This window comes from Furipterus horrens, unplaced genomic scaffold, assembly GCF_987537825.1.
Source record: "Furipterus horrens unplaced genomic scaffold, mFurHor1.1.pri manual_scaffold_4, whole genome shotgun sequence".
In the NCBI taxonomy this organism is placed as follows: domain Eukaryota; kingdom Metazoa; phylum Chordata; class Mammalia; order Chiroptera; family Furipteridae; genus Furipterus; species Furipterus horrens.
In genome coordinates, this window is record NW_028327174.1 from 172,504,272 (window position 1) to 172,526,184 (window position 21,913).

Here is a 21,913-nt window from a genome sequence, read left to right on the forward strand (position 1 = left end):
GAGGAGGGCCTTGATCACCTACTCCCTCTTGACTTTCATCATCAGCTTTTATGGCATCTTTCCCACCCCAGCAATGGCAGCAGAAGCAGTATACACACATTCTGACTCATAGAAACCTCATATAGCTACTACATACACAATATATACCCCCCACACACACACATACACACCCATAGACACACACACACATTCCCAGATAGATTCACATGTATTCAGACATACACAGGTCCCATAAACCTTCCCTCTCTTCTTTTCACACAGACATACAACTCAGGAAGCCTCCTAGGTGTACTCAAAGACACACAGAACAGAAATGCCTATGAAAAATTCCTTCAGAACCTTAAAAATAATTTCAGATGATGCTCATTTTAAAGTCAAAGCCCAGGGAATATGAGTGGTTTGCTGAAGACCACAGGGACAATGCCAGAGCCAGGACTAGAATCTAGGCTTCTGACTCCCAGTCCACTGCACTACTGAACAGCCTCTCACACTCTTAATAGACCACACAGTCACTTCCTCACTATCTATGACAGGAACAGACAGCTAGAAAGATAGGACCAGTAGAGACACAGACACACACACTGACAGCCTTGGGCACACACACGTTCTGCCAAGCTCTCCCTACCATGTACATGAAGCCACGCTATTCTCCTAAGCCTGCTTCCTTGAAAATTCTTACTGCGAAGAAGGATCTGAAATCTTAGCCTGGAGTGAGATGGGAATGAGGCATTCAAGGCCAGCCTCACCTCCTGCTTCCAGCCTGGGACAGAGACCAATGAATAGAAATTGTATGTGTGTGTGTACAGGGGTTGGAGGGAGAAGTTGCATTGGCAGAGAGATGAATTAGTTAGGGGTAGGTGAAAATAGATCATATTAGCCCAACCATCCCAAATTCTGGCCTGTCTCTAAGACCACTTTACCCTCAAACTAAGAGAACAAGGGAGGAAGGGGTGAATAGGGCAAAGTGGAGGAAGAAGGCAGTGATCCAATAGGTGGGGGACAATATTCCACTGAGCAACTTTGTCAGGCTTCCCATCTGGAGATGAGGGGAGAAATGCAAGTAGGTACATGGAGGGGGGCTCTAAGGGGCTGGGCCCTGCCCCTACTACCCTGGGCCTTTCTCCCTCAAAGCCCTTTTTCTTATTGGGCTGGAGGATTCATGGCTTTGCTGGAGTGGGGCCAAGCCCCTGGCTTTGATCCCTCCCCCCACTCATTACTGTTGGCCTCCCTGCTGTCTGGTCCCCCGCTCCCCCACTAGACTGCAGCTTTGGGGAGGGGAACAAGGTACTGGGCAAAGTCCCCCAATTAACTGAACAAACAGCCCCTTCCCCTCCTCAGCCCCTGGGGTGGAGAGAGACCCGGTTTTGGTTTCTCCGGCTCCATGAAAACACAGAGGTACACGTCCTACCATAGGAGGAAGCAATGACTTTTACGAGGTTGGTGGCTGTAGAGGACGCGGGGCCGGGGTGGGGTGGGCAGGCAGAGGAGCTGGGGAGGGGTCGGTCCCTGCCCTGTCTAACCTGGCCCGCAGTGGCCCGGCTCCATTGGCTGTGTCAGCCCCACCCACTACTGAATGTGGCAGGCAGTGGAGGACGTGGCCTGGCAGCACATGCAGGTGGGGTTCACGGACTTGGGGGGAATGAGGTCCAGGTCCTCGTCATCGGGGATCTCGTCTAACCGGTAGCCATCCTTCAGCAGCTGGATGTTCAAATCCTGGTTGATCTGCTGTAGACAAAGGGGTGGGAGGTCAGGCTCAGGGTGATCCAGAGGTACCAGCCACAGAATGGTGGCATTCCCAGGCCTTCCACTCCCAGAACCATCCCATCCTGGACCTCTCCGAAACCCCTGGCTTTGCCACTAATTCAGTTCTGGCCTCACTTTCTTTAACAGGCACGTCCTTGTGAGGCTCCGCCCCATGACAGACCCCACCCCATTCTAAGGGCAACTTCCCCTCTCAGACCCTGCCTCTGTTAGGGCCCTGCCCCTATTTCAATCCCACCTTCATAAGGTGTTAATGTTTTTCACACTGCATTCTATTTAAGAGCTCCATGTCAATCGTGGGCTGAAGTCCTGCCCCTAACTCTGAGATCCACTAACTTGAGGGCAGGTTTGACCACCTCACCTTTTTTCAGACTCTCCCATCCCAGGCTGTGCCCCATTAAGGTCCCACTCCCACAGGGGCTCTGCCTAGCTTTGCCCATAGCTCCCCTGGGGTGTGATTTGGCATTGGTCCCATTCCTTCTCCTAGAAGGAGGGGTGTGTCTAGGGTGGGAAGGGTGGGGCCTCACCTCAGCAGAGGAGTAGCCAGAGGAGGAATATCTGGACATGTCAAAGTCATCATCACTAGCCATGGAGGAAAGAAGACAGAAGGGAAGTGATTCCCAGAAATTAAATAGAAAACTCCCTGCGCCCCCACCCCCATCAGTCAATACCCCACCCCTCTCCCACACTTCCAAATGAACAGCACGATCTAAATAAAAACTGTGCTTGCTGTGCAAGCACAGTTTTAAGATGGGTTCCCTAGCCCCACTCTTCTAAATAAATTGTCACCCTTAAGCTCCTTCTGAATAGAGATGCTATTCCTTTCCCCCCAACCCTCCCCCTTTTTATCTAGGCTCAAAGTACCCTAGCTTGTTGGGTTTTCCCAAAGTCCAGATCTAGCCAGGTGTGTTCCCAGCACTAAGGCTGTTCCCTTGCAGGAGGCAGGGCAGTAAGCATTGAATCAGGGCCCATTCTCAGGGCAGCCATTGGATCAATTGTCCCAGGACAGAGACAGACTGTGCCAGTTCCCTTTTCCTCTCTCTGCTCTTTCCCATCTCCAGGTCAAAAATCCCATTCTCTGGGAGAGCTCCTGGCTGTCCGAAGAACATCCCAATTCTGACAATGTAACAGTTGAGCCCTGTACAGTCCACTTGCGTGTTCATACAGGTTCCTGTGGCTTGCCCAGCTGCCCCAACATCCCCGTACACACCTGTCAGTGTCAAGGGCTACCAGTGGCTTCTCGTCTGGGCTCTGGTCAAGTGAAGAATAGCCTTTATTGGGAACGACCAGCCTGGGTGGAGAATTTGGGAGATTGTATTGGCAACTGGATCACACAAGCCTAGCAAGGGACTGAGTTGGGCCCTGCCCCACCACTTCCCTCCCTCCACCCCCTTGGATCCTGTTGAGATTCTCTCCTCTCAGAGAGGAGGTAGGTCTGAGGAAGGAGGGAAGAGGGGAAGGCTCGGGGCCAGCAGAGATACATGCTGGCTGGCAGGGTCCAGGTTGGGAGGGGTGGGGCCTCTACCTTGTCCGGGCCATGACATTGTTCTTCTTGGGTTGCTGAATGACAGGGCTACCCATACTGCCATTCTTCAGGGAGCCCTTCCGGGCCAGCTCCCGTTGCTTCTCTGCAGGGGAACAAGGGAAGGAAGCTATATCCTGCCCCCAGGGCCACCCTACCTTACTGCTTGGGGCAGCCTAGGCTGGGCCTCCATTGGGGAACTCTTTGTTTCTCTAGGAACTGTGGTGGGAATCCCAACTGTAGGCCCTGCTCTTTGCTAGAGATAGTACTTGGCCCTGCACAACCCAAGACAGACAGTGAGGGACAACAGAAGGAGGCTGTCTTCTAGGAGTTGTATTCCCATGTGGAGCAGTTAGTGTGCGCTCGATGCCAGAGAAAGGATAGAGAGGCAGAGATGGATGCAGAAGAATGGAGCACTCAGGCCTTCCTGCAGATGATACCTTGAGAGGTGGGGAGAGCAGGGCATTCTAGGAAGGTGGAATAGTGTATACAAAAATGCACTTAGAAGTGAACATAATAAGTGTGGATCTGGATAGGATGGAGGGGTGAAGATGGAGGGAGGACAAGTTGAAAAAGTAGGATACACTTATTCAGTCATTTATTTATTAACAACAATCTGTGTCACCAATTCCAGGTCCTATGCTGAGGGGCCGAGGACTCGCTATGATTACAAACTCAGGGCATGACCTTAAATGCCAGATAAAGGAGTTTGGGATTAGTGTGGAAAGAAAAGGAGCCATCAAAGGTTGTGATGTGGGAGGGGCAGAATAGGGAGGGCGGGGTTAGGGGCAAGAGGTTGGGGGAGCCCCCTCTGGCTATGCTTCTGACTCCTCTGCCAGCCTCTGAGTTCTCAGAGGTTCCAGTGCCTACCAGATTCACGGGGCTGGCCACCTGGTGACCTACTGTCTGGCGAGTGGCACAGTTACTAGTAGCTGCCTGGGCTCTGGCGGAGGCTTGTCTGCCCTTTCTGACTCACCTCAAGTAAAGCTCAATATAGGGTAAGGGGCTATTGGGTGGAGAGGGATGCCAGGGGAAAGCTCTCATCAAATAACCACAAGCTCCGAGAGGAAGGATGGTTGGGTATTTCCAGCTATTGTGACTATAGGGTTTCCCATGACTGACCCTCTTTCAGTTTCTTCCCCCTGCCTCTGCAGCCGGCAGCAGTATCATTACCACTCCTAGCCTCTAGGGGGTGCAATTTGCCTTAAAATTCCTGGTGGTGATTTTTCGCTTAGTGCAACTGAGACAAGGTTGTGAATTTTAATGAGGAGCTTTGGTGGTATTCTGATGGAAAGGGGAAAGAAATGTTACTTTAAAAGCATGTTGGAATAGTTTGAAAGTGAAAAATGCAAACAACATACTGGCAAAACCAAACAATAGTCTACTATGCAACCATTTAAAAGAATGAAATCACTATCTACTGACATTGGAAGGGGCTCCAAGACATTAAGTGGAAAACAAAAACAAAAAAAGTTTCAGATAATGTGCACAGTATGATACCACTTATGTTAAAATACAAAGTAAAACTAAAAAAAAAAAAAACTTTAAAAAGTTTGGAATGATTATCTTGGGAAGGGAGTGTGATGGAGGAGAATAAAAGTTATATTTGTTAAAATACCTATATTGTTAAATTAAACAGTAACATATAAAACTCGCTGCAGTTTGAGTCTGGTGTCTTTGGAAGATTAACAGACTCCACTGAGAGAACTACACTCTTATTTAGAAAAACAGCCTGAGGGGTTCACTAGATGTTGTCTGCAAGATATAAAACAAACAAACAAAAAAAGAACAAAACTGTGGAAAGGAGTCCTGGAAGCTGCAGTGGGAGAAGGTTTTAGAATAGGTGGGTAAGCGCTCATAGGACTGCTGAGGGGTCCACTATTTGGTGGGCAGCTGGAGCCTGCAGAGAAAGGGACGGCAGAGGAGTTTTGAAGGATAGCAGAGACCTGCATTTAATTGTAAACTCTTTCCTGGACGTACTGTGTTGTAATTTCTCTTCACAAAACCAAATATTTAGTAAAAGTCTATTATATGAAACATTGGATGAGCAAAACTCTGGTCCCTGAAGAGAGAGGGGCAGTGTTCGGCCCAGGGTGAAGTGAGAACAGCAGCCGCAGAAGCTGTGGGCAGTGGCTGGGAGCCAAGTGACTTCAAAGAGAAGGCTATAGCATAAACAGACTTCAGCGTGGACAAGAGAAAAACCCCAAGGGAAAGGTGACCCTGGAAAGGGGAAAAAATATTTGAGTTTATTTAAAAAAAAAGAAAACAAAACAAACAAAAAAAAACACCTAAGGAAAAGTTCCCCCAAACAGGAGCCAATCCGTCCCTGAGATCTCCAGATGAGCTGAGGAAGGACTGGGAAGAGGGGCTAAGCTTCTAGGCTTTGGAATCCTTATTCCTTTCTACCCCTCAGACATAGCAACTGACACCCCACCTCTAAGGCGACTTCTTCTCAGCCTGGTTCAGTATTTAATGGGACTTCCAACCCTCTCTCTGGGGTTCCATGCTTTTATCTCTGCAGCTATCCCCTGGAATAACTGGAGCCATCTTGGCCTCAGAGATACCTCTTAAGAGTTTTGGGTCCTGTAGAGAACCGTAACTTCCCTCTTTGCTTTGCAGGAGATAAGGTACCTGGAAGTGCCAATGACTTGGTGGCTTGAGTCTTGGAACCGTTTAGCCTGAGCTGGTTTATTTGTGGCACCTCATTGCAGACCCAGCCCAGAGCACCTTGTCCACTCCCCACATCTCTCTTACCCGCGGGACCCACTCACCCAGCTTTACTTGGAGCGGGGATGGTTTGTAATTCATGGCTACTGACTCACCCTCCCGGGTATCACAGTCTCCGTCTGAGATGGAGGCGGCAGCTGGGTCCTGGCAGGGAGAAAGCAGAGAGACAGGAAGTTGTTAGGAAGTGAACACAGGAGGCTGCTCCCAGCCCTGAAGCTGGCCTTCCCACTTGTACCCTGGGGCTCTGAGAGCATTTGCCCCTTGCAGCAGATGGAGATTCAGGGAGGGAGAGGCAGATCCATCCACCTTGAGAGGAATACCCTGAACTGAGTAGAAGAACCAAGGATCTCAGTCTCACTTATACTTACCTGGGTGTATGTCTTCAAAATTCTGTGTAATCCAGCCTCCCCTAAAAAGCCCACTGCAATTCTTTAATCCCACAGGACCCCCTTCTCCAACCTCCCATACAAGTTGCCTGCTCCTCGGGGCCCTTCCTGTGTACTTGTTTGGAAAAGTCTTTCTAGGTTCCTGTGAGTTTTAAGCCTGCATTAAGGTCAGAGTAGGTGCTCCCTAAGACAGGCCTTCTCCTTGTTTCCCCTAACACTGGACAGGTCCCTCATAGGATCCAGAGAATTGACTGGCCAAGCCATGTCATACTTCATGGCTGCAGCTACTGAACAAAAAAAAGAGTTCTCATGAGGACATCTCTATTTCACAGATTAGTTCTAAAGAGTGTCTTTTGGGAAAGCCTAAAAGGCTGGCTGGGTATGGTAGGAGAGAAGACAAATAATGACAAATCAGCTGGTGGCCAGTTAGTCCTGTGCTGTTTGCTCATTAATCTAGCCTCACTAGCTCCTTCAAAATACCACAAACCTCTGCTATGAGATCCAGGGCACCGGCCTCCCCTGCCTCAGTCAGTTGGAAGGGGCTGGAGTCATTCACATTCTCCATGAGGAACTGATGACCCACTGATATGAGTGCTGCCATCTAAGATGTCTGTCTAGGACCACAGAGTCTGAGGACTGCAGAGCGGATCCAAGGCCGTGCCTGTTCTGCCTCAGGGGATGCAGAGAGCAGACAGATAGGCAAGTAGAATGATCCAGGACTGGCCTCACAGAGTCAGGCCCAGAGATCTGCGTGACTGCAGGTGACTCAGCAAGGGAAGGATATATAACCATTATTGTGGCTTTTGTTCCCTTTAGAATGAGGCAGTAGAAATGAAAACGTGTTTGTCACTAAGGGGAAAAGGAAAAGTCTAGAATCTTTGGAAGGGAAATCCTGACCTTATTTGTGTTCCTTCAGGCCACCCAGAGTGCAAGGTCCTGGGTGGGCTGTGTTGCCAGTCATTTGCAAGTTCCTGAAGGCAGAACCTGGGCTTCTGTCCTTTGCTCTACTCCCAGCCCTTAGCTGCGGTTAAGGCAAACAGGGTGCTCAGAAAAGGTCGGGTGCTGCAGTGGTAACTTCCCATGCCACAAAACTTCCTAATCCTTCATCCTTTGCCTCTTTGGCTCAGCTCCTCCTTGGGAGACTTCTTACTGACAGCACCTGTCCCTTGCAGCCTTGGAGAAGAAGGCCTCTAGTGGCCCTTACATGGCTCTCTGAAGCCAAAACAGCCTTGCAGGTGCTACCTGTAGGAGACATGGAGACCTGACAGCTGGGCTCTGGCTTTCCTCTTAGGCCACAGGGAGGGCTCACTCCCAAAGAAATCTGAGGGGGGCTTCCAAAGGGTAAAGCCCATAACGGTAACTGTGGGACCCTACCAGGGTAGCACTGGCACATTTCAAATTTCCTCAGTCACATTACTTTTTCTGTAGCATTTTCACATGTCACACATACCACATCCTCTTGGAAATGGTTTTCTTCACTGGCCTTTGGAACCCTCATTTCTGTCTCATCCCACAGCCCTTTGTTTCCTTTGCAGGGTCCTGACCTCAGCCTTCCCCTCTCTGTGGAGCCCTGGTATCTCCTACAGTTTGGATTAACATGTTTACACTGGTGACTGCTAAATCTATGGCCTTCCAGTCATGCATCTCCTGCACAATCCTCCACCCCATCCATCCCATAAGAGTTCTAAGCCTCACTGTCCTTTCCCTGGGCTGACTTTTAAAACACAAGCCCTCAGGCATTTGGGGCTAACTTTTCCCCCCTCAGTACGGATGAGTTCATCAGTTTCTTCTCTCAAGCTGAAGGTACTTGGCAGTAACAGTAACACTGGAGGGAGACTGTGCAGGAAGGACAGGGCCTGACTGGGGGCTGGGAAGCTGTTGAGCAACTCTAGTCACAAGGACCCACATGTGGTCCTTAAAGCCACTGGGCAGGTCCTGGTGTCATTTGATCCCTGAGTGAAACTGCCAGTCCCTTCGGGTCATGAGTTAAGATGCAAAGCCCTAGACTGAAAAGTCACATGCAAAGCCCACCATTCAGCATCTCCCCGTCACTGTCCATGATAAAAGGCCATCTCAATGGCAGGAACAAAGATCTCTGGCACTGTGCCTGAAAATGCATGCCTTTACTGTGGACTTCCTGTATGTCTTTCCTGAGAAACACAGCCAATGCACTATGATCATCACATGGAAATGTAATCAGGGAGCTTAAATGTGAAATATTCATGAATATAACTATCAGAGAGGAATCCAGGCAGAAGGAAGCATCTGGCTCCAAGAAATCAGGAAGAATTTAAAATGCCCCCCAAGGACATCTGACAGGAGTTAGATCCGGGAACTAGAGTGGGGATTAGCACGATTATTAATAAACACTCAGCAGAGACAGACATTGAAATTCATCTCTAATAGCAACCCATGTTTCTCCAACCCTTTAAATTCTCTGCTGACTTCAGAAATGATTAATAGTCCTGTCTTACTCTTTCTGGGACAGGATATACAGGCTAATGGCCAGTGCAGAGCCAATATAACAAGAGGAAGGCAAGAGTGCCAGAAGAATCCTTAAATTTAGTCTGGTCCACTGATTTTCATGAAACTCTGTTCCCTGAACCCTGTGCCTTGGGAGGGACTGAGTATAAGAAGGGAGCATAGGATGGAGCTGGCTTCTCTTAAAGCTGGGTAGATCTACTTCTATTTCATTTACATATCAGCCTTTCCACAAGATTTTGGTTGGAGAAAGGGTTCTGTTGCTTAAAAAAAAAAGGTTTGAGTCCATTGATTTACTCCAATCTGGTCTTTAAAAATGTTTTATTATAGAAATTATTAAACTTACACAAAAGTAGAGAAAACAATATAGTGAGATCCTGGGTAACTATCACCAGCTTCAACAACTATCAATGTATCAAACCATTCTTTTTATAAATCCCAGATCTTCCATTGACTAGCTGTGTGATCTGGGCTTCAGTTTCCTCACCTTTAAAATGGGGCTAATACTACCTATGTCAAAGGTTCTTATGAGGCTAAAATGAGTTAATATATGCCAACACTTAGAATAGGACTTAGTATCGCTGAGTACTATATGTGTGTTAGCTATGAAGTTATTACTAGTACAGGTTCCATGAGGCCCACATAATCATGGACAGTGTGCCCTGTGAGCGACTAGCCCACAGCCGCAGACCTGGCACCACACAGGCTGGGGCCTGGCTTCTGTGGGAAGGTATCTGTGGAAAGGTGTTCTCTCCACAGGCAAGGAGGGCCTGACCATGGGACATTCTGACTCCTCTCTCTCCTTACTCCACTATGCTGTAATTTTCCTTCACTTATTTAACAATGGCAGGCCAGAGGCTCCTAAAGTAAAATAGAAAATAGGCCCATCCTTAAGGAGCTTCCAGTAATTATCAATAAAGGTAACAAGAGCCACAGGAAAGTAGAGAGGAAGTGACAAAGGGAAGGTGATCAGAGAAAACTGCACAGAAGAAGCCACCTTAAAAGATCTCAAAACATTACTTTACCAGTTGGCTTAAGAGGAAGGAGGAAGGATACTCAGGAAAAATCTGAAAAGGCTCAGAAGCATAAAACTAACATTGCTTACTCAAGGGTAAGTCAGTATTTTGTTATAGTTGAAATCTAGAAGGTATGATGAAAAGTGGCAGGAAATAAAGTCATGGGGTCAGGAGGGCTCAGATGGTGGTAGAAGATGGGACTTGATTTTGTTCTTTACTCAGAAGATAATGGGGACTCAATGAAGCCTTAAGCAGGAGAGTAACATGATCATATTTGAGGTGTAGAAGGACCCTCTGGTAGCCATGCAGAAAATGGATGGCAGGAGAATTAGGCTGGAGGTAAAGATAATTAGGAAACTATTGCAACAGTGCCAACAAAAGATGGCACTAAGCAGAAGCAGGAGATAAAAGGACAAAAGGGAGGATGTTAAAGAGGGTAGAATTAGCAGACTTTAGAGATAAAATGTAGGAGGAGGAGTCCAGACATTTCTAGATTTTTGCCTGGAGTAGTTGGGAAAGGTGTACACTTAGTGAGACAGACAATGAAGGAGAAGGCACAGCTACACGGCCAGGAAAAGACAAATGAGTTCAGGTTGACACATGTTGTGTTTTAAAGTGTTTTTTGGACACCTGCTTGATATCATTAGTCAGTAGCATTTGAAGTTTGGAATCTCAGAAAAGAGGTATGGGCTGGTGGTGATGGAAGCCATAGAGGAGAGAAAGTCATCTCAGAGAGACCGAGGAAAGTGATAAAAGTCAAGAACCAAGGATGGGACCCTGGGGCATATCCAACTTTAGGGAATGAGTGGAAGAAGGAGACGGAGTAGAAGCAGAAAGATGAAATGTAGGAAAAATCTTGAAAGCCATTGAAATAGTTTCAAGGTGGAAGAAAGCAACAGCATCAGATGGATCTATAAGATAAAGACAATATTTAGAAATAAGGAAGTCATAGGTAGCCTCAGCAAGCTCAGTTTTAATTGAAAGGTAAGAACAAAGCCTGGACTACAGGGGATTTAGGAGGAAATAGGAGATAAAAAGTAGAAATGGAATACAGGTTATTCTTTCTAGGAGCCAGACTCAGAAGTGAAGAAATGAGAATGAATAATAGCCAGAGGAGGCTTTGTAGTTGTAGAATTTTTTTTTTTTTTGGAGGGGGCAGTTAGGGAATACCACTGTGCTAGACTGAGGGGAAGGAAACTGGGTAGAAAAGATGTTTAATGAGAAATGGTCTTTGAAGGAGTCAAGAGGAGATGGAACCAGAACCTTGGACCAGAGGATGAAAACTCCTCACCAAAATGCAAAGGAGGTAAATACAGGTGGGGTATGCAGATAGCATCGAGGAAGAAAGATGAGGAACGTTAAGGGAATTCATTCCTAAAAGCCTAGTTAGATAAAGAAAGGAGTTTAATACTACCGGGATGGGGAAAGAGGGATACTTGGTGGCTGGCCAGGAGTGGAAGGAGATCAGACTGGCTGAGCTCCCAGATACGTAGCCAGAAGGAAAGGTACTCTCCGTGGTGCTGAACAATTCTGCCTTTTGCTTGTGGATTGAGCATGGATGATTCAGGGTAAAGACATGATTCAATTTTAAAATTTTTCCACAAGAAGGGCAAACCTCTGTTCTAGCCTCCAAGAATTAATTCTCATGATGATGAAAACTGAAGTGGATTTAGAATGAAGTGTGAAAACGCATAGTGCTTGTACAAACATTACCTAACCTTTCTTTGCTGAACACACATGAATTTTCCTCCAGTTTTAGGATGGAGTTGGCAGAGGTAGTTTCTGAGTTGTGAAATGCTGAAAGGCTACTTCTATAATGGAGTCCTGTGTATACCCTGTTCAGTTCTCCTGGGCAAAAGCAAGAAGCAGGACAGACCTAGAGCAGGAACGGGGCCGGGAAGACAGTGCTGACAAGGAAACAGGAAAGCAGGGAAGGCCTGGAGCTCAGACCACTCTCTTGACAGGTGAGTGAAGCACGATACAGTTTCAAAGACCAACTCCTGTTTCTGACACAATCTGTCCAGGGGTCAGCTCAGAAACTACCTGGGGCTGTAGTCCCTCTGTTCGGGGTTATGCCACTCTCCCAAAACATCTTTTGGCAGCGAATGGGGATAAACATGTTTAGATATCATATTTTAGAGGGATAAACAATGCCTTTATGTCCAATGTTCATGGCTGGGCATAAACTTTGTCTCCTGTCCAAAAATATTCAGTAGCAATCCAGGCATTGGTTAGACCTCTCTACTTTCCTGTAGCTGGCTGTTCACTCGCCCTCTAAGGCATTCCCATCTGTCTCTGACTCCACACCTCAACATGAGAATCATTAGGACAATAACAGCTCTTACTCTGTGGTATGACCCAAAATCCTGAGTCCTGTTTTCTGAGTCCATTTGTCAGGCAGTCCTCACTTTTATTTCCCCACCTCCCCTTCTCCAGGATTTATCCAGAAGCTGCTTGCAGAGCCAGGCAGTTGGCCAGGGCTTGTATCCCTCTGGGACATATTAAGACTCTTAAGGCTCCCACTTATAGGGAAGGACAAAGACCTTTCATAGGGCTAAAGTCTTTGGGGGAGACCTGGAGGAGAGTCATGGAAACATAAGGGAGATAGTCTTTTCAAATGTTGTTAGTGGCTCTTACAAAGAGGGGAAGAAGAACAGAAAAGCTGGAGAAAAATCTGTGAAGCCTGAATTTAGGAAAGGGGGAAGAGGACCCTGTTGAGCTCAGGGAGAACTCTTTCATCACTCTAAATCTCAATCTTCCAAGTTTTTCTCTAAAAGACTCAATTCAAAAAAGTCAAAACACTGAATGTCCACTCTCTTTCCATGTCTAGACTGGGTGTGGATAGCAGAATGCAGAGGAGGAAAGCATTCTTTCTTTATGCACATCACATTTCTGCAGAGCATTTGGGACAAAGTTTGCCAAAAAGATGTGAAGAGGGTTCTTATGCTCAGGCTAGAGTTTGAGAACTCAAATTGGCCCTGTAAATAGCTGAAGATTTTCTGTACCCTTAAACAGTTCCTAGGAGAGAATTCACTACTAAAAACAAGCACCAACCAAGCTTTAGTATCTTTGTGGTGGCTGTTATTGGAAAACGAAAATGGAGGAGGGTGCTGATGACCTCAGGCTTTAGTAACAACCAACTGTAGCCACAGTAAGTTTAATAAATCTATTATAAAGTAATACATGCTAAAATTTTTTTAAAGATCACCTTTAGTTTCACCACCTTGAGACAACCTCTGTTCATGTTCTAGTGTATTTCTGTCTTGTGTGTACTAATGTAGCAACACTCTGGAGTTTCCCCTCCTTGGGAGTTAGTGTTACTCCTGTCCTCATTGTCACAGAAGTGTGCTTCTGGGTACCATGCTGGTTCTATGTGGTCCCAACCCTGCTCGGACCAGGTGGAGCCAATCAAGAGTCTCCCCAGAATTGGGAAGTGGGACTAAGGGGAGATACAAAGCTCAAAGCTGTGGGTCAAATAGTAGAGAAAGGCACTGGGCATTGAGATGAGAATAAAGGTGAATCTCAGAAAGACACAAACACAAGAGGTAGAGAAAGTGTCCCCTAGCTTTCAGGCTCTGTTTCTAGAGCTTACCCTACTCTTCCACGACTTGCCAGCATGCATGACCATAAACACTATGAGAAACCCTAGTATCCTTATAGTCCAGTTTTCTCTGTAGCTTAAACTAGCTTGAGTTGAATTTTGTTCCTATAACCAGAGAGTACCAACTAATATATGTACATGGAACAACATTTAAAGAAAAACACACTGTATCTTATAGTCTGTATTTTTAAAAATTAGTATTAGGAAATAATCAACTTTCCATATTTTTACATAGTTTTGTAACCCTCAGTTTAAAAGCTGCATAATATCAGTAGAGAGGATATACAATAACTCTTTAACCATTCACTTATTTGGGACACTCAGGTTGTTTGAAAGTTTCACTATAAAAAATAATGCTACACTGAAATTCATATATATTTGCATTTAGGATCATTTCCTACATCAAGTAGAATTATTAAGTCAAAGCCATGAAAACTTTTAAGATTCTTGATACACATTGCCAAACTGCTTTCCCAAAGGACTGTTCCCATTTACAATGCCTCGAGTCATGACTGAGAGCTATAGCTGGTTTTTAATATTTTATTATTCACTGTGTGTCAGGGAATTTCCAGTCATCATATCTATCCATTGTCTTCCAAGAGAGTTCTGTTCCAGTCTTTATTTACCTGGTCCCCTCTGGGAAATCTTCTTTCAAAGAATATAGTTTCCTCTGGGCATCACCTGCCAGACAAAATACTCCTGACTTGAGGCCACCAATTTAAAATGAAAGGAGAGAAGACTGTTACACCAAGGCTTGAGAAAAGCTCTAAATGGCACCAGCACTGCCAGGTAGCTGGCCACCATGCTTCAGTGGTCCTTGGCCTGTGCCAGCACGTCAGCCATAGGAATGGTGAGTGTAACTGCAGAGTCAGGAGGCAAACTTCACAGAGTGGGTCTCCCTTGCTTTCAGACTTAGGGTGGGAGAATTAGTCAAAATGGCTCTGAAGTTATCCCAGTGGGAGGGGCAGCTCCTACTACCTTTCCCATTACTTATTTTTCAAAAATAGCTACTCAGAAACACAGAAAGAAAAGAATAATAAAAGATATAACGCTAGTACTCAGATGGCAAAGAACTAGATTCACTTTTGAAATGGGGAGATAAGAGACCAGTGAATTTTTAAAAAGATTTAGAATCCTGTTCTGCTTTTTTCATGGGTAGGACTACTTTCCTAGATTGATGTGCTATTCATTCATGTTCCCACTTACAGGGAATCCCTATAACCAAGAAGCCTTCATTTGGGACATAGGACAAATACTTCCACTGAGGGATACCCAATGTAGCAGCTGTGACTTGAGGAAAGCCTGTGCATAAAGGCCTAGGGAACAAGCCTTATGACCCAGGTGACAGGAGCCAGAGCCAGAAATTGAGAAATCTTGGTTCCTTTGGGAGGCCTGGCTTGGCCTAGCCCCTTCATTCCCACCCTTAAGCTCATCCCCTGAGCCAGATGTTGAAGAGGCTCCTGCCTTACCTTGAACCAGCTAGAGACACCGGTGTTGGCCTACACAGTTTTGTGACCTAAAAGGTTTTTAAGCCCCACATCCTGTGCTCGCCCCCCTCCTCCCATTTCAATCTGTTTAGGAAAAGACCATTTCACTTAATGGACAAAGGAGTAAAGGTGTAAACTTCTTTAAAAATAGATCAACAATGGTTAAAATAGTAAATTTTATGCTGTGTATATTTTACCACAATTTTTTAAAAAATGGAAAAAGAAAAAAAAGATTGGTTGGCAGGGTCTGAGAAAGGAGAAAACGGTGTGAGAGTAAGTAGTGGGGAAGTCCTTTCTCTTTTTTTATTTAGGTTCAGACAACACAGAGTTGGAGGATGAGGCCTTTCATAGGAGAGGGGAAATGTTTATAAAATCAAGGGAGCTGGAAGGGCTAGGGATTCTGGGTTGAGTTTCCTTTTACCTGGGGTGCCCCTCAGGCTGGGCCTGGAGAGAGGAAAAGAAGGGAACAGAATATTCAGGGCTAACAGAGCTTTAGGGAGTGTGGTCCAGAGTATCTTTCCATTTCCTTCCAGAATGTGGATCCCAGTCCCCCAAAGTAAGAAAGGGGGCATCTGAGGAGAGATGCTGCCCAGGAATCAATAAAGGGCATTTGGTTGGAGAGCCCTTAAGACTGGGCTCCAGCTCTGAGCATGGTAGAAACCTGAAGAATGAGAGAATGAGAAATGTCAGTGGACACCAATGTTTGGTCTGGGACAGACTGATTTGTAGATCCTCATCTAGACCTTGACCTCAAATCTCACTTGAGGATTTTGGTAATGTCAACTACTCAAGTAACTCTGCCTGGCCTGCACTGGTTCATGAATTTTTTGGACTTGTTGGTTTTCCAAGAAAGCAAATAATAGTCTGGCAGTATAGGATGCTTTCACAGAACTGTCATTTCTGATTCCTTTCTTTTGGGCTTGGAAGAGTAAAGAGCTACTTGTTTGTAATGAACCATGGACTTGGAGGACTGATATTGAACAGCTTCTCCCCTCTGTGGCATTTCCTGCTCCTGCTCTTCCTCTCCTTTTCAGCCTGTTCTAACTTTCTAACCTACCATATGTCTGACAAGCCCCACTTTTTGCTCACAAAGACAGCTCTAAAGCTCAGCTCTCTAGCCAGAGCAGTTTCCTATTCTTTTCCTATTTGTCCTCCAATAATTAAAGATTGGTGAGCTCACCGCATGTTAAAAAAAGCTTGATGGTCACTGAACACCAAGGGGCAGGCAGGGCACAATGTATATTGGGAAGAGAAAAACTGGTGACCTCACTTTTGTCAAGGAGGAAAGATGATAGGTGCACAAATGCATTTTTAAGATGAAGAAAAGAGGGTGAGAGGCAGGAAGGTATGAAGGGTGGTCAGGCCTGGGCAGAAGTCTAGTTAAACAAGAAGTCCGGGTATTAGACAACTGGGTACTTTGGCAAGAAGATTTAGAACAATGACTGGCTGAGTTCTGATGTTCTGACTCTATTTTTACTACTTTCAGTTGCCGCTGCTGCTATAACCCCTACTTTGCCACAGAGGTGGGCTGAGTACAGCAGGGACTTTCTTTACCACTGAGATGCATAAACAAGTCTCCCACAGAGAGGGTAAAGAGGCTCTAGGTGGGTGGTTGGGGAAGTGTTTTTACTGGGAAGGCAAACAGGAATTCGGTCCTAAGAGTGCTTAAGAGAGAGATATGTGCTCTGGTCTAGCAGTCACTCACCAGGCCTGCTTTGCTCAGCAGGGAGGTCAATGCTAAGGGACCCTGGAGGTTCAGGGCCCATCCAAAAGTAAAGGAGGCCAGAGAGGGTCCCGTGTGTGTGTGTGTGTGTGTGTGTGTGTGTGTGTGTGTGTGTGTGTGTGTGTGTGTGTGTGTGTGTGTGTGTGTGTGTGTGTGTGTGTGTGTTTTGAGTGAGAGAGAGAGAGAGAGAGAGAGACTGTAGGGAGCAGCAAGCAAGAAAAAGCATTGGGAGCTAAGAATGCTGAGCCCAGGAGAGAAAAGCAGAGATCAGTACAGTAGTCTCTATATCACAGTTCACTTATCACAGCCTCACTGTATTGAGGAATTTTTAAAAATATTATATTTACTTATTTATCGCGGATTTTTCGCTATATCGCGGGATTTTGCAGTACTGTATACGTATGTTGTTAAAGTTACATAGGTTTAAGAGTGTAGAATATGTTTAAGAACATAAGTAGTGTTTATAAAAGTGTGGAAAAGGTTAATAAGGGATTGGGAATGGTTTATAAGTGTGCGGAAAGGGTTTATAAAGACATAAAATATATATAAATACTAAAATAAATGTAAGGTTCCTACTTTGCAGATTTTCACCTATTGCGAGGGGATCTAGAACGTAATACCCGCGATAAGTGAGGGAATACTGCACATGAAAAGGAGATGAAAAGTCTCAGCAACCAAAATTCAGTTCTAGTTTCACATTTTAGGGGCACTTATATTTTAGGCACTATAATGGGTGGTGGATACAAAGATAATGTGATCTCTTCCCATGAAGAGCTCATAAGCCAATGAGTAGGGCAAACGAATAAACAGATAATTTTAATTATATGCTGAGTGCTAGAACAGAGGTCTGTAGAGTGCTGTAGGTACACAGGACAGAAGCACCTATCCTACCCTGGGAAATTTATTTGAAGACTTCTTCAAAGAAAGCTGAGGCAGGAAGGATGAGTAGAAGGTAGAAGTGAACCAGATGCAGAAGAAAGGAATAGGGTAAAAAAGAAAATAAAGGATCAGGGAGGAAGACATAATGACTATATAGCAGGCAAAGAAATAGCTCAGTTTTCTTGGAATGTTACACAGTAGCAGGTAAAGTGGCAGGTGATGAGACTAGAATGGGAGGAAGGCTTAATATCATGGAGGGCTTTATAAGTTATGTTCAGGGCTTTGGACTATAACTGGAGATAATGGGGAACTATTGAAGGGTTTTCAGCTCATTGTCAGATTTATATAGACAGATCACTCTGGGAGCAGTGTAGAGAGAAAAATGGGAAGGAATGACTAAACTGTAGGTAGGGAGACAAGATAAGAGGCATTGCAGGAGGTTACAAAAGCTTTAAAAAAGGCAGAGTCAGTGAGGTTGAAGAAAAGGGGATGGAGAAGAAAACCACATTGAGGTTAAACTGCCAAGGCTCAGTGGCTGATTGGATTTGGGTTTGAGGGAAAAGACCTAGGCAAAGATGACTCCCAGGTTTCTGCCTGGTGACTGGGTGAATTGTGGTGCTATCAAATAAGACAGAATCAGGAATAAGAGCAAGTTCTAATGATTTTGTTTTGTGCGGGGTTATGTGTATGTCTTTAGATATGGAGGGTCGGAGGAAAGAACTTGGGGAACCCCAATTGTGAAGGGGTAGCAGAAGAAGACTGACAGCTGTGATCAGAGAGGCAGGGGACCAGGAAGAGGTTGGTGACATGGATGTCTGGGAAGGACAAGTTTTTGAGAAGAATAATGTAAGAGAAGAAAGAACCAGAACCAGAGTCCTGGAGGATCACTTATATGATGGGAGAGACTAGAAGATGATTGAAGGTAGGGGAAAGAGCCAGCAGAGAAGGACAAATTATTTGAAGACATCAACTAAGAGAACTTAAGACACACTGTATGTTCTTTGGTTTGTTGCTATTTCAGCAATAATTTTATTTTGTTCTCAACAATTATGGGTCTGATCCTTGGGAGGCTTGAGATTCCTCATAGAGAAGCCATCCAGTAGAGAAGTCCAGGCATGGTCCAGAGATCATGGTAGGTCTGCTATTTCTTAAGAAGTGTGGGCAGACTCTACTCAAGATGGAAGTGTAGGTAAATACGCTTTGCTTCCTCACGCAACCACAGAAAGAATTACAACTAAACCTCAAAACAAAGAACACCCAGAACTGTTCGAAAATTGAGCTGTATAGAAGTCTGACAACCAAGGGTTTAAAGAAGCCACATTCACCCAGATGGGTAGGAGGGGTAGAGATGCAGAGATGGGCAGAGAGGCATGGAGATGCCATGTGGTGCAGAGAGGTGGTGGCTATGGAATAGGTGGTCCCACATTCACGTGTGGTAGATATAAATCTGGAGGGATACTTTGGGAGCAAGCAATCCCAGCCCTGGGCCAGACTACACAGCCCAGGGTTCCAGCGTGGGAAAGATAAATCCCCGTAACTTCTGGCTGTAAAAACTAATAGGGGTTGGAGTGGCAGAAGAAACTGCCAGATATTCAGGAGATTCCATATAAAGGACCCACATGGTCTTAGAATGTATGCAAACCCACCCACTCTGGGATTCAGCACCAGAGCAACAGCTGGAAGGGCTCTAGTCACATATGGGGAGTGGGTGAAGTGACTGGAAACAGGGCCAGTGCTGGGCACACCTCCAGAAACCAGGCAGCATCACTGTCCCCTATCCAAGCTCTCGCCCAACACAGAGCCACAAAGCAGTGAAGCGAGTTGCTCTGCCTTGGCCAGTACATAAGGCTCCACCCCACACAATTTACAGGTACCTTTTCTACAAAAGGCCATGCTACTAAGACAGGGAATCAAAGAAACTCTACCTAATCCACAGAAACAAACACAGGGAGGCTGCCAAATTGAGAAGGCAAAGAACTATGGCCCAAATGAAAGAACAGAACACACCCCCGAAAAAGAACTAAATAAAATGGAGATAACCAATCTATCGGGTGCAGAGTTCAAAACACTGGTTATCAGGATGCTCAAAGAACTCACTGAGTACAGCAACAACATAAAGAAAGAAATGAAGGTTACACTAAGTGAAACAAAGAAAAATCTATAGGGAACCAACAGTGGAGGGGAGGAAGCTGGGATTCAAATCAACAATTTGTAACATAACGAAAAAATAAATATTCAACTAGAACAGCAAGAAGAAACAAGAATTCAAAAAAACAAGGACAGTATAAGAAGCCTCTGGAACATCTCCAAATGTACCAATCATTGGGATGCCAGAAGAAGAGGAAGAGCAAGAAATTGAAAACTTATTTGAAAAAACAATGAAAGAAAACTTCCCCAATTTGGTGAAGGAAACAGACATACAAGTGCAGGAAGCACAAAGAGTTCCAAACAAGTTGGACCCAAAGAGAAACACACCAAGACACATCATGATTAAAATGCCAAAGGTTAAAAATAAACAGAGACTCTTAAAAGCAGCAAGAAAAAAGCAGAGAGTTACCTACAAAGGGGTGCCTATAAGACTACCAGCTGACTTCTCAAAAGAAACTTTGCAGGCAAGAAGGGACTGGCAAGTATTCAAAGTGATGAAAGCAAAGACCTACAACCTAGGTTACTCTATCTAGCACAGTTATCATTTAGAATGGAAGGGCAGATTAAGTGCTTTCCAGACAAGGTAAAGCTAAAGGAGTTCATCATCACCAAGCCATTATTATATGAAATGTTAAAGGGACTTATTTAAGAAAAAGAAGATAAAAACTATGAACATTAAAATGGCAACAAGTTCACAACTATAAACAACTGAATCTAAAAAAAAAAACAAACAAACCCAAAAACTAAGCAAACAAGCAAAACAGGAACAGAATCATAGATATGGAGACCATCTGGAGGGATATCAGCTGGGAGGGGGAGGGGGAGAATGGAAGTAAAGGTGTAGGGATTAGCATAATTGGTAGATACAGAATAGAATAGACAGGGGGATGTTAAGAAAAGTACAGCAAATGGAGAAGCCAAAGAACTTAAATGAATGACCCATGAACATGAACTAAAGGGGGGATTACTGGAGGGAATGGGGGTACTAGGCAGAGGGGGACAAGGGAAAAATTGGGACAAAGTAATAGCATAATCAATAAAATATATTTAAACAAATAAAATAAAATAAAATAACAGTAATGTTAAAAAAACACAAGTGTGGCCAAGGGTAGGCTGAAGGCAAGGGAGGGTAGCCAGGGCCTGACCAGCCTTGAAGTAAAAGCAAGTAGAGAGGTGAGTAGGTGCCCCAAATTTGAACTGCACCACAGTCCACTTACTTAGTCTTGGATCATCCACCTCAGGCGGTGGCAAAAAGTAGCAAAGACCCTGGGCTTCTAGTTCCTGGGCCAGGAGGCCTGCACAGACCTAACAGAAGCAGCCTGGGAATCCAGGATAGAGTAGAGCAGGCTGTATTGAGATTTTTCTAGAACACTGAATAGCTGTTTCACTAACTATGAACATCCAGCAGAGGCTCAACCTGGGAACCTATACTTGAGTGATTATGATTATGTGATGATCATGATTTCTCACTTTAAAAACCTTCAGTAATATTGTTTTGTAAAATCAAAGTAAAACTAAAGAATCACTTGACTTCATTATTAATCCATCCCTCAGGTATAGTAATAGAGTCAGTAAGTGTATGCCTCCACTGTGAGGAAAGTTAAGAACTATGTAGTTAGAGTTGGGGTGAATTCTAGTTCCCTGTCTCCTGCATCCAAATGCTGGAACCTGTGGGTGAATGGAGAGGGCACTGAGGTATAGGAAAGACAGGGTGCATCAGGGCGGAGGACTGGCAACCTCAATGAGGTGAGACTGACTTCTCCCAAAATCTTGACCTTGGGGGCCTATTGAGGATGGAGATACTATGTTGACTATTTTCAAAACTAGGTCTAAAAATGCTACCAGAGTTGAATGTTTTATGCTATTTGATGCATTTGAAATATGCTGGGGGTTTTTTCTGTGAAAGGGTGCTCATTCTGTCATGTTAAATCTTGGTTACAATTAGAAAGGAAACTTCAAAAGTTCCTGTGTTTCCTGGCAGGGGAACAATGCCTCCTCTTCACTCCACAACCTTGTAGCAGTCAGAAGATTAGTTATAAGGCCTCACATAGGCATATTTTGGCTTTTATATGGATGCCTAATTTCACAAGCAGTAGGAACCTGCCTTGTTCATGACTTCAACTCTCCCCACCCACGCCCCACTCCTTTCTGTCGTTCACTTCAATGAAAACCTGAGCATTCG

The 21,913-nt window shown here is 45.1% G+C and overlaps 1 protein-coding gene across 5 annotated transcripts in view; it reads right to left on the reverse strand.

The window, feature by feature from the left end:
- Positions 1-312: 312 nt before the first annotated feature.
- FAM219A (family with sequence similarity 219 member A) overlaps positions 313-21,913 on the reverse strand; it is a 52,584-nt gene continuing 30,983 nt past the window's right edge. For 2 of the 5 annotated variants that reach the window (XM_090274312.1, XM_090274309.1), the window contains exons 2-6: positions 6,055-6,154; positions 3,287-3,389; positions 2,972-3,052; positions 2,289-2,343; positions 313-1,725 (exon numbers count right to left, since the gene is read on the reverse strand). In XM_090274312.1, the coding sequence (XP_090130438.1) occupies positions 1,567-1,725; positions 2,289-2,343; positions 2,972-3,052; positions 3,287-3,389; positions 6,055-6,154 (498 nt within the window). In that variant the 3' untranslated portion in view covers positions 313-1,566. The remainder of the gene's footprint in view (positions 1,726-2,288; positions 2,344-2,971; positions 3,053-3,286; positions 3,390-6,054; positions 6,155-21,913) is intronic. The other 3 variants (XM_090274314.1, XM_090274313.1, XM_090274311.1) reach the window with 3 other exon arrangements.